We start from the raw sequence: 16,651 nt of genomic DNA on the forward strand, positions 1-16,651 counted from the left end.
GAGCAAATCTGCTCTGGCAAGCCGTTCCTGGCAAATATGGTCCGTAGCACTGCAATTGTTTTCTCCGTGGTGGTGGCGGACATTTTGATCACCTCAGGCCATTTCGAGTGCGCATCCACGGCTATTAAAAACATTGAGTCCATGAATGGACCAGCAAAATCAATATGCACCCGTTGCCATGGAGAGGAGGGCCACTTCCATGGGTGTAGGGGGGCATGTGGTGGTGCATTTTGGACCTTCTGGCATCCTGAGCAGCTCTTTGTCAGGTCCTCGATTTGCTGATCGATCCGCGGCCACCACACATAAGCCCTAGCAAGGCTTTTCATTTTCACCCCTCCCAGATGGCCTTCGTGAAGCTCATTGAGCATTCTCTCCCTTAACTTGGGTGGAATTACCACTCGGGATCCACACATCAAGGTCCCCTGGCATACTGACAGCTGTTCTCTTCTGGATGAGAATGCTGGCAACAGTGAGTCGCCATGTGTTGGCCATCCCTTCACCGTCAAGTCATATACCCGAGACAGTGTCGGGTCATTTCGGGTCTCCTTCTTTATATCCGCGTTAGTTACTGGCAAGCGTTCAATTATCGACGAATAAAATATTTCAACAGGGTCCACTGCTGGTGCTTCCTCCGCAGTAGGCAGTGGCAGGCGTGATAGCCCATCAGCGTTTCCATGCTGTTTCGTGCCCTTATACTCTATTTCATATTGGTTCGCCCCTAGAAAAAGGGACCATCTTTGTAGCCGTTGCGCAGTCATCACCGGAACGCCCTTCTTTGGATTAAAGATGGAGACAAGTGGTTGGTGGTCAGTCAGCAAGGTGAACTTCTGCCCGTGCAGATAGTGGTTGAACTTTTTCACTCCCCACACTAGGCTGAGGGCCTCCCTGTCAATCTGGGCATAGTTACGCTCGGCTGAGGTTAGTGACCGAGATGCAAAGGCTACTGGCCTCTCCAACCCGTCTGGGAATTTGTGCGACAGCACCGCTCCAATACCATAGGGTGATGCATCACATGCCAACCGAATTGGTAGTGCTGGGTTGAAATGAGCCAACACCTCTTTTGATGTGATCAATTCTTTGCACTTCTGGAAAGCTCGTTTACATTCGTCATTCCACTTCCATGGTACCCCCGTTTGCAGTAGGGTGTTCAGTGAGTGTAGTACTGTAGACAAATTCGGCAAGAACTTATGGTAGTAGTTCGCCAGCCCGAGGAACGACCTCAGTTGTGACACATTTTCCAGTGCTGGAGCCTTGACTACTGCCTCAATCTTTTCAGGGGACTTATGTAACCCCTCTTCATCAATAACGTGGCCACAATACGAGCTCTGCTTCTGGAAAAACTCGCATTTGTGGCGATTAGCTCGGAGCCCATATTCCTTCAATCTAGTGAGCATCTGCTCCAGGTTGGCGAGGTGATCACTGTCATTTTCGCCCGTGACCATGATGTCGTCCAAATAACACTGGGTCCCTGGAATCCCTTGCAGGACTTGATCCATTGCCCTTTGCCAAATAGCCAGAGCTGATGCTACCCCGAACACCAGCCGGTTGTATTGGTAGAGACCTTTATGAGTGTTGATCGTGAGGTACTGTTTCGAAGCTTCTTCTACGTCCACTTGCAGGTACGCCTGGGCCAGATCAATCTTAGTGAAGCGTTTTCCTCCAGATAGCGAGGCGAAAATATCTTCAATCCGCGGAAGCGGATATTGTACCGTGTGAAGGACTGGGTTCACTGTCACCTTGAAGTCCCCACAGATGCGAACCTTCTTTGGTTCCCCAGGCGTATTACTCAACGACCTCTTCATTACAGGAACGATGGGTGTAGCCCACTCGCTCCAGTCCACTTTGGACAGTACTCCAGAACGTTCCAAACCTTCCAGCTCTGCTTCGACGGCTGGGCGGATCGCATAAGGCCTTAAAAAACTTTGGGCTTGCATTCTCCTCTATTTTGATCGTCGCTGTTATGCCTTTTAGTGTTCCGAGTCACTCCTGGAACACTTCTTGTGCGTCAGTTAGCATTTTTGACAGTCGTCCAGGTGTGACGTCGTCATCCTTTTTGGCATCTACAGTCAGTGCTTGTATGGAATGCCAATCTAGCTGTATCTTCCGGATCCATTCACGTCCTAGTAGTGGTGGTCCTCCATCTGGCAATACATATAGGTCCATTTTTGGTGTTTCCTTGCCGTTATATATAACGTTCACCCTTATTTTTCCTTTGGGGTAGACTTTTTGCCCCGTGTACATCTTCAAGACAATCTCTGTATCTCTCAAGGGTATATGTGAGAATAGCCGCTTGTAGTCCCTTCGGTTTATGACTGTTAGGGCTGATCCTGTGTCCAATTCCATTTTCACTTGGACTCCGTCTATCTTGAGCGTGACCCAGATAGTTTGGTGATCCTCCATTTTGATTACATTATGTAGTTTCAGACAACCCAGCTCCTTGCTTCTGGAGTCTGTATCACTTTTCTGTTCGTCTGAACTACTCTCCGTCACCTTATGTACCTTTTTGAACTTCTCCTGTGGAGATTTCTTGCTGCTGGTTTTCTTTCCCGACCTGCAGACTCTTGCTATGTGTCCTACTTTTCCACACTGTCTGCACACTTGGTCCTTGAACCAACAATCCTTATGGTCGTGTGTTGTTCTGCCGCAGCGATAACACTTCACTGCTCCATATGACATTTCATTTGTGCCATATTCTTGCGGTCTCCGTTGTATCTCTGCAGCGCCCCGTGCGGCTGCTTCGTGTGATACTGCCATGCTGAAAGCCTTGTCCAGCGTAAGATCCTTTTCTGATAGAAGCCGTTTCTGGGTTCCTTCACTTTGAAGCCCACACACAAACTTGTCCCTTAAAGTATCTGCTAGTCCTGTTCCAAACTGGCAGTGTTTCGATAGCTTGCGCAGTTCCGTTAAATACTCAGCATTACTTTCGTCTTTATGCTGGTTCCTTTTGTGAAACTTAAATCTTTCTGCTATCAGCAGCGGTGTGGGGTTTAAGTGGTCCTGTAGGATTGCCACTATGCTTTCAAAATCCTTTTCCACTGGCTTCTCTGGGGTTACTAGGTTTTGCAGTAAGCCATACATTTTTGCACCCATGGAATTCAACAATACCAGTGCTTTCCTGACATCTGGCACTTCATTCGCCTTACAGTACACATCTATGCGTTCTACATATGTCGCCCAATCTTCGACTTCATTGTCGAACGCTGTGACACTGCCACTCTTCGGCATCCCTGGGTGTGGTTAGACTGGCTAAAAATGGCGTCTCCCGCGCTCTCCCTTCTTCTCCGCTGCGGCTCAAAAGTAGTTCTCCCCTTAAAAGGTACATACACTACAGATTCCAATGGCGGAAGGGTCGATAACGAGAGGACACAGACTTAAGGTAATTTAAAATTTGGCAAAGGAACCAGAGGCGACATAAGGAATCATATTTTACGCAGCGAGTGGTTAGGATTTGGAATGCGCTGCCTGATAGGGTGGTGGATACAGATTCAATAGTAGCCTTCAAAAGGGAATTGGAGAAAGACTTGCAGGGACACGGGGAGTGAGCGGGGGAGTGGGACTGACTGGATTGCTCCTGGAAAGAGCTGGCACAGACTCGATGGGCCGAATGGCCTCCTTCTTTGCTGTACTATTCTATGATTCTATGATTCACACTTCTCAGCTCCATCTGTCATGCTTCTGCCCATTTCACCATCCTATCTATGTCATCCCAACTGTCCAGCCTTTGGCCCTCCATTCACCACGACATTTCTGCAGCTACTGATCTGTTCAACCACACCCTCACCACCACCTTTGATACCCTAGTCCCTATTAAAGCCATTACTCTCTCTCACCCTGACCGTTCCCCCTGGTACGACCCTCATCTTCGCTCCCTAAAGTCCAAGGGATGCAGTCTTGAATGGATATGGCGGACAATTGGTTTAGCCATTCGCCGCCAGATCTGGCTGGACCACATAAAGCATTATCGGGTCCTGCTCTTGTCTACCAAAATTGCTCACTATTCCAGAATCATTCTAGAATGCAAAGATAAACCCCGGCTTCTATTCTCTACTGCTAACCGTCTTCTTAAACCCCTCTCCCCCGTCTCCTCCACCCTCACCTCCAACAACAAGTGTGAGGAGCTCATGGACTTCTTTGTCTCTAAGATTGAGACCATCCGTTCAGCTGCCTCTGCCACTTCCCTTCCTTCCCCTAGCCCACCGGGCCAAACTTCCTCTAAGGTTCCCCCCTGCCCTAGCCCTGAACTCACATCTTTCTCCAGTTTCTCTCTGATCTCCCCTCATGACCTCTCCGTGCTCATCTTGTCCATGAGACCCACTTCCAGCTCCCTCGACCCTATTCCCACCAAACTGGACCACAGAAAGCATTATCGGATCCTGCTCTCGTCTACCAACATTGCTCACTATTCCAGAATCACTTGGACAAGTGTGTATTAATTAAGGAAAGCCAGCACGGATTTGTTAAAGGCAAATCGTGTTTAACTAACTTGGTCAAGTTTTTTGAAGAGATAACAGAGATGGTTGATGAGGGCAATGCGGTTGACGTGGTATATATGGATTTCCAAAAGACGTTTGATAAAGTTGAATTCCATTGAATAAAAGGGACAGTGGCAGCATGGATACTAAATTGGTTAAGTGACAGGAAACAGAGAGTAGTGGTGAACGGTTGTTTATCGGACTGGAGGAAGGTACACAGTGGTGTTCCCCAGGGGTCGGTTCTAGGACCACTGCTTTTCTTGTTATATATCAATGACTTGGACTTGAGTGTCCAGGGCATAATTTCAAAATTTGCAGATGACACAAAACTTGGAAGTATAGTGAACAGTGAGGAGGATAGTGATAGACTTCAAGAGGACATAGACAGGTTGGTGGAATGGGCGGACACGTGGCAGATGAAATTTCATGCAGAAAAGTGTGAAGTGATACATTTTGGTAGGAAGAATGAAGAGAGGAAATATAAACTAAAGGGTACAATCCTAAAGGGGGTACACGATCAGAGAGACCTGGGGGTATATGTGCAGAAACCGTTGAAGATGGCAGGGCAGGTTGAAAAAGCGGTTAAAAAAGCTTACAGGATACTGGGCTTCATAAATAGAGGCACAGGGCAGGATTTTCATTGGGCCGTGGAGGTGGGATTGGAGGCGTGTGGGGGGTTAAAATCCCCAAATCAGGGGGCACGAACCCATCCCGCCCCCAACCCGCCTCCATGCCAGTTTCAAAGGAGGCGGGTACCCGACCTGTACTGGGACCCGCCTCCCCGAGGCAGGAAGGGGATTAGTGCCAATTAACTGCCTGTTAACATATCCGTGGCATAATTAAGACCACTTATTTCCACCTCCGTAACATCGCCCGTCTCTGCCCTTGCCTCAGCTCATCAGCTGCTGAAATCCTCATCCCTGCCTTTGTTACCTCTAGACTTGACTATTCCAACGTTCTCCTGGCCGGCCTCCCATGCTCTACCCTACGTAAACATGAGGTGATCCAAAACTCGGCTGCTGTGTCCTAACTCGCACCAAGTCCCATTCACCCATCATACCTGTGCTCGCTGACCTACATTGGCTCATAAGAATATAAGAACATAAGATATAGGAGCAGGAGTTGGCCATTCGGCCCCTCGAGCCTGCTCCACCATTTAATAAGATCATGGCTGATCTGATCTTGGCCTCAACTCCACTTCCCTGCCCGCTCCCCATAACCCTTGATTCTCCTGTAGCTCAAATATCTGTCAATCTCCGCCTTGAATATATTCAATGACCCAGCCTCCACAGCTCTCTGGGGTAAAGAATTCCACAGATTCACGACCCTCAGAGAGAAGAAATTCCTCCTCATCTCCATTTAACTGGGCGACCCCTTATTCTGAAACTATGACCCTAGTTCTAGATTCCCCCACGAGGGGAAACATCCTCTCAGCATTTACCCTGTCAGGCCCCCTCAGAATCTTATATGTTTCAATAAGATCCCCTCTCATTCTTCTAAACTCCAATGAGTATAGGCTCAGCCTACTCAACCTTTCTTCATGAGACAACCCCTTCATCTCCGGAATCAACCTCGTGAACCTTCTCTGAACTGCCTCCAATGCAAGTATATCCTTCCTTAAATATGGAGACCAAAACTGTACGCAGTACTCCAGGTGTGGTCTCACCAACGCCCTGTACAGTTGTAACAAGACTTCCCTACTTTTATGCTCCATTCCCGTTGCAATAAAGGCCAACATTCCATTTGCCTTCCTAATTACTTGCTGTACCTGCATGTTAACTTTTTGTGTTTCATGTACGAGGACCCCCAGATCCCTCTGTACCGCAGCATTTTGTAGTCTCTCTCTCAATTTAAATAATAATTTGTTTTTTTATTCCTCCTACACCCTACAACCCTCTGAGATATCTGCGCTTCTCAAATTCTGCCCTCTTGAGCATCCCTGATTATAATTGCTCCACCATCGGTGACCGTGCCCTCTGTTGCTTGGGCCCTAACCTCTGGAATTCTGCCTAATCCTCTCCACCTCGCTACCTCTCTTTCTTCCTTTAAGACGCTCCTTAAAACCTACCTCTTTGACCAAGCTTTTGCTCACCTGTCCTAATTTGACCTTGTGTGGCTCAGTGTCATTTTTTTGTCTTATAATACCCCAGTGCAGCGCCTTGGGACGTTTTACTACGTTAAAGGTGCTATATAAATACAAGTTGTTGTTGTTGTTGAAGCCTATAACTATCCTCATCACTATCTATTACATTACCAAGTTTCGTATCATCTGCAAACTTTATAATGCTGCTCCCTACACCCAACTCTAGGTTGTTTACAAAAATTAAAACGAATAATGGACCCAAAACTGACCCTTGAGGAGCACGACTGCAAACCACCTCCCAGTCTGAGAAACATCCACCCACCACCACCCTCTGCTTCCTGCCACTGAGCCATCCCGCCACTTTCCCCTTAATTCCATGGACTTCCATCTTCATAATAAGCCTCCGGTGTGGCACTTTGTCGAATGCCTTCCGAAACTCCATGTATACAGCATCCACTGCACTTCCTTAATCAACCGCCTCTGTTACCTCATCAAAGAATTCAGACAAGTTAGTCAGACATGATTTGCCTTCAACAAATCCATGCTGGCTCTCCTTCCAAATGAAAGTTTATTTTGTCCCTGATAATGGTTTCCAATAACTTCCCCACCCCCGTTGGAAGGCTGACTGGCCTGTAGTTTCCCGGTTTATTCCTCTCCCCTTTTTAAAATAGTGGTGTTACATTAGAAACTCTCCAGTCCACCGGCAGTACTTCTGTATCCAATGAGGATTAAAAGATTGTGACCAATACCTCTGCTATTTCTACCTTTGCTTCTTTCAGCAACCTAGGATGCATTTCAGCTGGCCCAGGTGACTTACCAACTTTCAGTAATGCTCATCTTTTTAGTACGTCTTCTCTATCTATCACTATCCTGTCCATAACTTCCCTCTCCTCTTTTAGTGTAATCTTCACACCTTCCGTTTCCTTTGTGAAGACAGATGCAAAGTACTCGTTTAATACTTTAGTCATGTCCTCTGCCTCTACATGAAGATTTCCCTTTGGGTCCTTAATAGGCCCAAAGCTAACAGCTTACACTATATCTTTATAAAATGTTTTAGGGCTCAATGTAATGTTGCCTGCTAATCTTTTGTTGTAACCTCTTTTTGCCTCCGGTATTAACTTCTTCAATTCCCTCCTGTACTTACCATAATCTTCCTGGTTATTAACTGAATCTTGCTCCTGACATTTGTCATAAGCTTCCTTTTTCTGTTTCATTTTAACTTTTATTTCCTTTGTCATCCAGGATGCATTACCTTTGGATGCTCTACCTTTTCCCTTCAAAGGAATATGCCTAGCTTGTACCTGAACTATCTCTTCCCTGAAAACCCCCCATTGCTCCGTTACTGCTTTGCCCTGCAATCGCCTTTTCCAATCTACCTGTGCTAGGCCCCTTATTAAATCACTGAAATTAGCATTTTTACCTTCGATATTTTCTGTTCTCTTTCCATAATTACTCTAAACCAGATTATGTTGTGGTCACTGTTAGCTAGATGATCGCCTACTGTAACACACTCCACTTGCCCTACTTCATTTCCCAGAACCAGATCCAACACTGCTTCCTTCCTTGTTGGACCAGAGACGCAATGGAGTGACTTGGCTGAGCAAGGGAGCGACCAAACAACAGTTTCTCTACTGCAGCATCGGAATTGGATTCCATCTCCAGATCCTTCCCAATGGCAGAGTCAACGGAGCTCATGAAAGCAATCACTATGGTAAGCACCTGGCCTGTGGCTCTGTCACCTGCACTATATGGTCAGTGGGGAGCAGGAGGCAGTCCAAGAGGGGAAGAGCAGAAAAGAAAGGTTATAGTCAGGGATTTGATAATTTGGGGGATAGTGTCCTCTGCAGTCACGACCGAGAGACCTGGAGGGTGCCTTGCCGACCTGGTGCCAGAGTAAAGGATATCTCAGTGCAACTGTAGAGGAACTTGGAAAGGGAGGGGGAGGACCCAGTTGTCGTGGTCCATGTCAGGACCAATGACATAGGGAAGGTAAGGGAGGAGGTCCTGCTGAGGGAATATCAGAAGTTAGGAGCTAAATTATAAAAACAGGACCTCACAGGTGGTAATCGCGGGATTACTACCCGAGCAATGTGCTAATTGGCATAGGGATAGGCAGATCAGGAACAGTGAATGCGTGGCTGAAAGATTGGTGTGGGAAAGAAGAGTTCCATTTCATGGGACACTGGCACCAGTACTGAGACAGGAAGGAGCTATACTGTTAGGATGGGCTCCACCTGAACTGGGCTGGGACCAAGGTCCTAGTGAAAGGATAAATAGGGTGGTAAAAATGACGGTAAAAAGGGGGGAGGCTCAGTCAGAAACAATAGTAAAAATGATCATTGAAAGATAAAAGCAGAGTTCAGGTCACAAACAGTGATATATAAGAACATAAAACCATAAGCATTAGAAGCAGGAGTCGGCCAAACGGCCCCTCGAGCCTGCTCCGCCATTCAATAAGATCATGGCTGATCATCGACCTCAACTCCACTTTCCCGACCAATCCCCAAATCCCTTGATTCCCCTAGAGCCCAAAAATCTATCGATCTCAGCCTTGAATATACTCAACGACTCAGCATCCACAGCACTTTAGGGCAGAGAATTCCAAAGATTCACCATCCTCTGAGTGAAGAAATTCCTCCACATCTCAGTCTTAAATGGCCGACCCATTATCCTGAGACTATGCCCCCCTAGTTCTAGACTCTCCAGCCAGGGGAAACAACCTCTCAGCATCTACCTTGTCAATCCCCCTCAGAATCTTGTATGTTTCAATGAGATCACCTCTCATTCTTCGAAACTCCAGAGAGTATCGGCCCATTCTACACAATCTCTCATCATAGGACAGCGCTCTCATCCCAGGAATCAATCTAGTGAACCTTCGTTGCACCGCCTCCAAGGCAAGTATATCCTTCCTTAGATAAGGAGACCGGCAGCATCAGGGCAGAAGGGCAGGTTAGGGTCTCTTGCTCAAATTAGAGTTTTATATACAAATGCACAGAGTATAAGAAATGAGGCTCAAATATAGCCTGGCGGGTGTGACATGTTGGCCATTATAGAGACATGGCTGCAAGCTGGTCATGATTGGGAGTTAGATATTCCAGGCTATATGGTCTTCAGAAAGGATGGGGAAACTGGAAGAGGAGGAGGGTAGCATTATTGATTAAAGACACTATCACAACATTAGTAAGAGAGGCGAGAATTGAGGAATAAGAAAGGTCTTAAAACTGCAATGGGAGTTGTCTCCACACCTCCTGTTGTTAGCAATGAGGTGGCAGAATAGATTAATTCAGAGATTAGCGAGGCTTGTAGCAAAAGCAGAGTTGTTGTGATGGGAGATTTTAATTTTCATATAAGAACATAGGAACATGAGAGTTGTGGTAAACCACGTTCACTATCGTTAGCACTGTTCACCACTGTTCGTTATAACTGTATCACTGACCACTATTGTATCACGGTACGAGGTCGCCTCTTGCCACACTGCTATACCTGGGATGACCACTGCCGACTCCGCCTTGGCTCCACCCACCAGGCCAGGTATAAAGGTGAGCGACTGGCTGGTATTCCTCCTGCTTGGATCGGATCACCCACGAGAGTGGGCTGTTATTTAGTCAATAAAAACCTTTAGTCACCTTCGTAACTCTTCGCCTTTTATTGGAGGAATTGATAGGTATATCAATTTTATTGACTAAATTTAATGATGTCCGACAACGAGTCACAACCGGCGGAGGAGCCACCAGCGCAGCTCCCAGGAGCACAGCCACACCAGCCAGCTTGGCTGCGAGCCCTCAGACCGCCGTACCTGGACCTGAACCCACGAGCAGCAAACTCAGCCGCAGACTTTAAACACTGGCTGGTCTGCTTCGAATCATACCTGAGAGAATCCAGCGTCCCTCAGGCATCCAAACTAAGTGTCCTGCAGGCACAACTGAGCCCGAGAGTATACACTCTCATCGAGGACATGACTACCTACGAGACCGCCATCAACCTGCTGAAACAGAAGTACCGGACCCCGGTAAACTACATGTACGCTAGGCACCTCCTAAGATCACGGCCGCAACAGCCAGGAGAATCAGTAGCCGAATTCTCACAGGCGCTATATGCACTCGCCAGGAACTGTGACTTTAAATCGGTGTCGGCAGCCGAAAATACTGAAGATAATATCCGCGACGCATTCCTGAAAGGCCTACGGTCCGAGTACTCACGGCAAAGACTGCTGGAAGCTAAAGACCTCAGCATGGAAAAAGCTGAAGCCCTCGCTATCTCCCTGGAAGTGGCCCACCAAGATCAGGAAGCATTCACCAGGTACTGCTCGCGACCCTGGGACTCGGGCCCGACCCCTACCACAGCACCCTTCCCAGCGCCGCCCCCGGGACCTACCTCTGCGTCGGCGTCCCGGACCCGACCGGCCCCGCCACCCCCGGCACCGGCCCCGACATCGGGCATCCGCGATCGGGCCGCCGGCTGTTTTTTTTGTGGCCAGGAGAAGCACCCGAGGTCGCGCTGCCCAGCCAAGAACTCCATATGTAGAACCTGCCTGAAGAAAGGCCACTTCTCCAAGGCCTGCAGGAGCGGATCCTCAGAGGCCAGCAGTGCCGCATGCGAACTATGGGGGCGGCCATCTTCGTTTAGGGCAACTGAGGCCAGCATCCCCACACATGAGTCATGGGGGCGGCCATCTTTGTTTAGGGCAACTGAGGCCAGCATCCCCACACATGAGTCATGGGGGCGGCCATCTTTGATTAAGGCAACCGACCCCAATAGTGCCTCATGGGGCCCTACCTCGTGGGAGACGCCATTTTACTCACCACGCCCGACCGCCTCGCCCGCAGATGACAACGACTCGCTCAGCTACACACTAGCTTCCGTCACCCTGGACCAAGCCCGCCCGCACCATCTGTCCAAGTCAATGATGGACATCAAAGTGAACGGCCACGCCACGACCTGCCTGTTCGACAGCGGAAGCACGGAGAGCTTCATCCACCCAGACACGGTGAGCCACTACTCCCTCTCTGTCCTACCAACGCGCAGCCGAATCTCGATGGCATCGAGGTCCCACGCCACGGACATCAGCGGCTACTGTGTCGTGACCCTGTCGGTTAAGGGCACGGAGTATAAAAACTTTAAACTCCTCGTCCTCCCCCATCTCTGCGCTGCCGTCCTACTAGGGCTGGACTTCCAATCCCACCTCCAAAGCGTAACCCTAGCATACGGTGGACCCCTCCCCCCACTCACAGTCAACAACCAGCAAACGTTAAACCGCCCACCGCGTAACACCTGCAGCCTCTCCACCCTCAAGGTCCCGCCACCCTCTCTGTTTGCTAACCTTACCCCTGACTGCAAACCCGTCGCTACCAAAAGCAGGCGGTATAGCGCCGGGGACAGAGCCTTCATTAGCTCTGAGGTGCGGCGCCTCCTGAAAGAGGGCATTATCGAGGGGAGCAGCAGCCCCTGGCGTGCCCAGGTCGTAGTCGTAAAGACCGGCGATAAAAACCGCCTGGTCATCGACTACAGCCAGACCATAAACAGATATACCCAGCTGGACGCATACCCCCTCCCCCGCATATCTGACATGGTCAATCAGATTGCACAGTATAAAGTATTCTCGACCATCGACCTGAAGTCGGCCTACCACCAACTCCCTATCCACCCTGAGGACCGCCAGTATACCGCCTTCGAGGCGAATGGGCGCCTATACCACTTCCTTAGGGTCCCCTTCGGTGTCACTAATGGGGTCTCGGTCTTCCAAAGGGAGATGGACCAGATGGTTGACCAGAACGAACTGCAGGCTACATTCCCCTACCTAGATAACGTCACTATCTGCGGCCGCGACCAGCAGGAACATGACGCGAATCTGGAGAAATTCCTCCGTACGGCCCAACGGCTGAACCTCACCTACAATAAGGAGAAATGCGTGTTTAACACCACGCGCCTTGCCATCCTCGGCTGCGTAGTGGAGAACGGAATCATCGGCCCCGACCCAGAAAGAATGCGCCCCCTCATGGAGCTACCCCTCCCCCACTGCCCTAAAGCACTTAGGAGAACCCTGGGGCTTTTCGCCTACTATGCCCAATGGGTACCCAATTACGCGGACAAAGCCAGACCCCTCCTGAAAGCCACTTCCTTCCCCCTCACGGAGGAGGCGTGCGCGGCCTTCTCCCTCATTAAGGGAGACATAGCCAAGGCCACGATGCACGCAGTGGACGAGTCCATCCCCTTTCAGGTGGAGAGCGACGCCTCCGACTTCGCCTTAGCCGCCACCCTAAACCAGGAGGGGAGGCCAGTGGCCTTCTTCTCAAGGACCCTACAGGGCCCCGAGATCCGACATTCGTCGGTCGAGAAAGAGGCCCAGGCGATCGTGGAGGCAGTACGGCGCTGGAGGCACTACCTGGCAGGCAAACGATTTACCCTCCTCACCGACCAGCGTTCGGTGGCTTTCATGTTTAATAACAAGCTGAAGGGCAAAATCAAGAATGACAAGATTTTGAGATGGAGAATCGAGCTCTCCACCTACGATTATGAGATCTTGTACCGGCCAGGCAAGCTGAACGAATCCCCTGATGCCCTTTCACGAATGACATGCGCCAGCGCGCATATCGATAGGCTTCAGACCCTCCACGACCAGCTCTGCCACCCCGGAGTCACCAGACTCTACCATTTCATTAAGGCCCGCAACCTGACCTACTCCATCGAGGAGGTCAGGACCATGACCAGGAACTGCCAGACCTGTGCGGAGTGCAAACCGCACTTCTATAGGCCGGACCGAGCAAGCCTGATCAAGGCCACCCGCCCCTTCGAGCGCCTGAGCATCGACTTTAAGGGGCCCCTCCCGTCCTCTGACCGTAATGTGTACTTCCTCAACATCGTTGATGAGTACTCCCGTTTCCCCTTTGCCTTCCCCTGCCCCGACATGACCAGTAGCACGGTCATTAAGTGCCTGAATGCCCTCTTCGCCTTGTTCGGGTTCCCGAACTATATACACAGCGACCGGGGCTCCTCCTTCATGAGCGAGGAACTCCGGCAATTCCTCCTAGAGAGAGGTATTGCAGCAAGCAGGACCACCAGCTACAACCCCAGAGGTAACGGTCAGGTGGAAAGAGAGAACGCGACGGTATGGAAGGCCGTCCTCTTAGCCTTAAAGTCTAAGGGCCTCCCAACCTCCCGCTGGCAAGAAGTCCTCCCGACAGCGCTGCACTCCATCCGGTCATTACTTTGCACGGCCACTAACACCACCCCCCATGAACGAATGTTCGTTTTCCCCAGGAAGTCGACTACGGGAACCACTCTACCAACCTGGCTGACCGCCCCGGGGCCGGTCTGGCTGCGGAAACACGTGAGGACCCATAAAACGGACCCCCTGGTCGAGAGGGTGAACCTCCTGCACGCCAACCCCCAGTACGCCTACGTGGCGTACCCAGACGGGCGGGAGGACACTGTCTCCCTACGAGACCTCGCACCCTCAGCCGATCCGGAAACACCGCCACCACCCCCCCCAACCTCAGTCCAGGTAGACGGCATGCCGGAACCCCACGAGCCCTCGCCGACCACGCAAACACCAGCATCAACACCGGATAAGGCACCAGCACCGGATAAGGCAACACCACCGCTGCGGCGATCGGAGAGGCTTACGAAGCCTCCGGACAGACTGACCTACCAGAATTGGTAGTACACTTCACCCCGCCGGACTTAATTCTAAACAAGGGGTGAATGTGGTAAACCACGTTCACTATCGTTAGCACTGTTCACCACTGTTCGTTATAACTGTATCACTGACCACTATTGTATCACGGTACGAGGTCGCCTCTTGCCACACTGCTATACCTGGGATGACCACTGCCGACTCCGCCTTGGCTCCACCCACCAGGCCAGGTATAAAGGTGAGCGACTGGCTGGTATTCCTCCTGCTTGGATCGGATCACCCACGAGAGTGGGCTGTTATTTAGTCAATAAAAACCTTTAGTCACCTTCGTAACTCTTCGCCTTTTATTGGAGGAATTGATAGGTATATCAAGAGTATAGGCCCATTCTACACAATCTCTCCTCATAGGACAACCCTGTCATCCCAGGGATCAATCTAACGAACCTTCGTTGCACTGCCTCCAAGGCAAGTATATCCTTCCTTAGATGAGGGGGCGTGGGTACCCACCCCGCACTGGGACCCGCCGAAGCCAGGCGGGAAGGGATTAGTGCCAATTAATTGTCTGTTAACAGGTAGCTAACAGGCAGTTTTTAGCCTAATCCCTATTTTGAGGGGTGTCATGTGGGATTCCCAACGGCTCCAAACCACGCCAGGTTAAAGCAGGCGGGCCGTCGGGTTGAAGGAGTTGGAGGGGTCGCGATGTCGGTGCTCAGGTGAGTGATGGGTGCATGAGTGTAAAGGTAAGTGTGTTTGGTGTGTCTAAAGTGTGTAAAGAACTTTTACTTACCTGTACTTACCTTAACAGCCTTTCTTCCTGTAGCCGTCGGGAGCGCATCACTCAGCCGGAACTGAAAGCTGAATGGCTGCGATCTGTGAAAAGTGACAGCCTTCAGCTTTGAGTGCCGGTGAGAGTTCTAACTGAGTCTGTGCAGAAGGACTCATGTCAGAACTCAGACTGTCAGTGTTTCACAGCTTCAAACAGCTGTGAAACACTGATATTTCATCTGTCAAGAACTCTTGACAGATGAAGTTGCAGTCTGTGTCGTCACCTGTTGCCAGGTGGCCCTTAATTGGCCTGCTGAGCCCGCTGGGCGGGCTCAACAAGGTCAATCAAGGGAAAATCGCGCGGATTGGCCGGACGTCGAATTAGGCAGGTCAAAAACCCGAAAGGGGAAGTCCCGCCTTCTTCCCAACAGGTTCGGGAAAATCTACCCCTTTGTGTCCTCCTCACAGCTTACAGTCCCACCTAGCTTTGTCTCATCAGCAAACCTGGATACATTACACTCGGTCCCTTCATCTAGGTCATTGATATAGATTGTAAATAGCTGAGGCCCCAAGCACTGATCCTTGCGGCACCCCACTAGTTACAGCCTGCCAGCCGGAGGATGACCCATTTATCTTGACTCTCTGTTTTCTGTCCGTTAACCAATCCTCTATCCATGCTAATATATTACCCTCAACCCCATGAGCCCTTATCTTGCTTAACAACCTTTTTATGTGGCACCTTATCGAGTGCCGTTTGGAAATAATATAGATTAGGAAGATCAGAGTAGCTCGAGTCAGAAAGGTGGTGAATTTCTTGAGTACATTCAAGATAGTTTCCTGGAGCAATGTGTTCTAGAACCAACAAGAGGACAGGCCAGACTAGATAGGAACATATTGAAACATAGAAAAATAGGAGCAGGAGTAGGCCATTCGGCCCTTCGAGCCTGCTCCGCCATTCAATATGACCATGGCTGATCCTCTATCTCAATACCATATTCCCGCTCTCTCCCCATACCCCTTGATGCCTTTTGTGTCAAGAAATCCATCTATCTCCTTCTTAAATATATTTAGTGACTTGGCCTCCACAGCCTTCTGTGGTAGAGAATTTCACAGGTTCACCACCCTCTGAGTGAAGACATTTCTCCTCATCTCAGTCCTAAATGTCCTACCCCGTATCCCGAGACTGTGACCCCTCGTTCTAGACCCTCCAGCCAGGGAAAACATCCTCCCTGCACCCAGTCTGTCTAGCCCTGTCAGAATTTTATACGTTTCAATGAGATCCCCTCTCATTCTTCTAAACTCTAGTGAATACAGGCCTAGTCGACCCAATCTCTCCTCATACGACAGTCCTGCCATCCCAGGAATCAGTCTGGTGAACCTTCGCTGCACTCCCTCTATGGCAAGTATATCCTTTCTTAGGTAAGGAGACCAAAACTGCACATAGTACTCCAGATTTAGTAACGAGTAATGAGCCAGACTTAGTCAATAATCTGACAGTAAGGGAACATTTATCTAACAGAGATCAAAATGTGATTGAATTCAATGTTAGGTTTGAAAAGCAGAAACTTACAGTTACTACAGCCCCGATATTGAGAGGAGTGAGTTGCACGGGTGGGGGGCGGAGTTTCGGGTGTTTTAACTCCACAGAACCATCTGTTTTATTTGCCAGGGTCCATACATGGTAGGGAGGGGGTGGAT

At 49.8% G+C, this 16,651-nt stretch overlaps 1 protein-coding gene across 1 annotated transcript in view; it reads left to right on the forward strand.

Moving 5' to 3' along the window:
• LOC147107915 (fibroblast growth factor 4A-like) overlaps positions 1-16,651 on the forward strand; it is a 43,937-nt gene that overhangs the window by 12,122 nt on the left and 15,164 nt on the right. The window contains exon 2 of the mRNA XM_086007443.1: positions 8,093-8,266. Coding sequence (XP_085863569.1) covers positions 8,093-8,266 — 174 coding nt within the window. The remainder of the gene's footprint in view (positions 1-8,092; positions 8,267-16,651) is intronic.

Source organism: Somniosus microcephalus, chromosome 14, assembly GCF_052327205.1.
Source record: "Somniosus microcephalus isolate GS21.2 chromosome 14, FLI_Smic_1.0, whole genome shotgun sequence".
Taxonomy (NCBI): domain Eukaryota; kingdom Metazoa; phylum Chordata; class Chondrichthyes; order Squaliformes; family Somniosidae; genus Somniosus; species Somniosus microcephalus.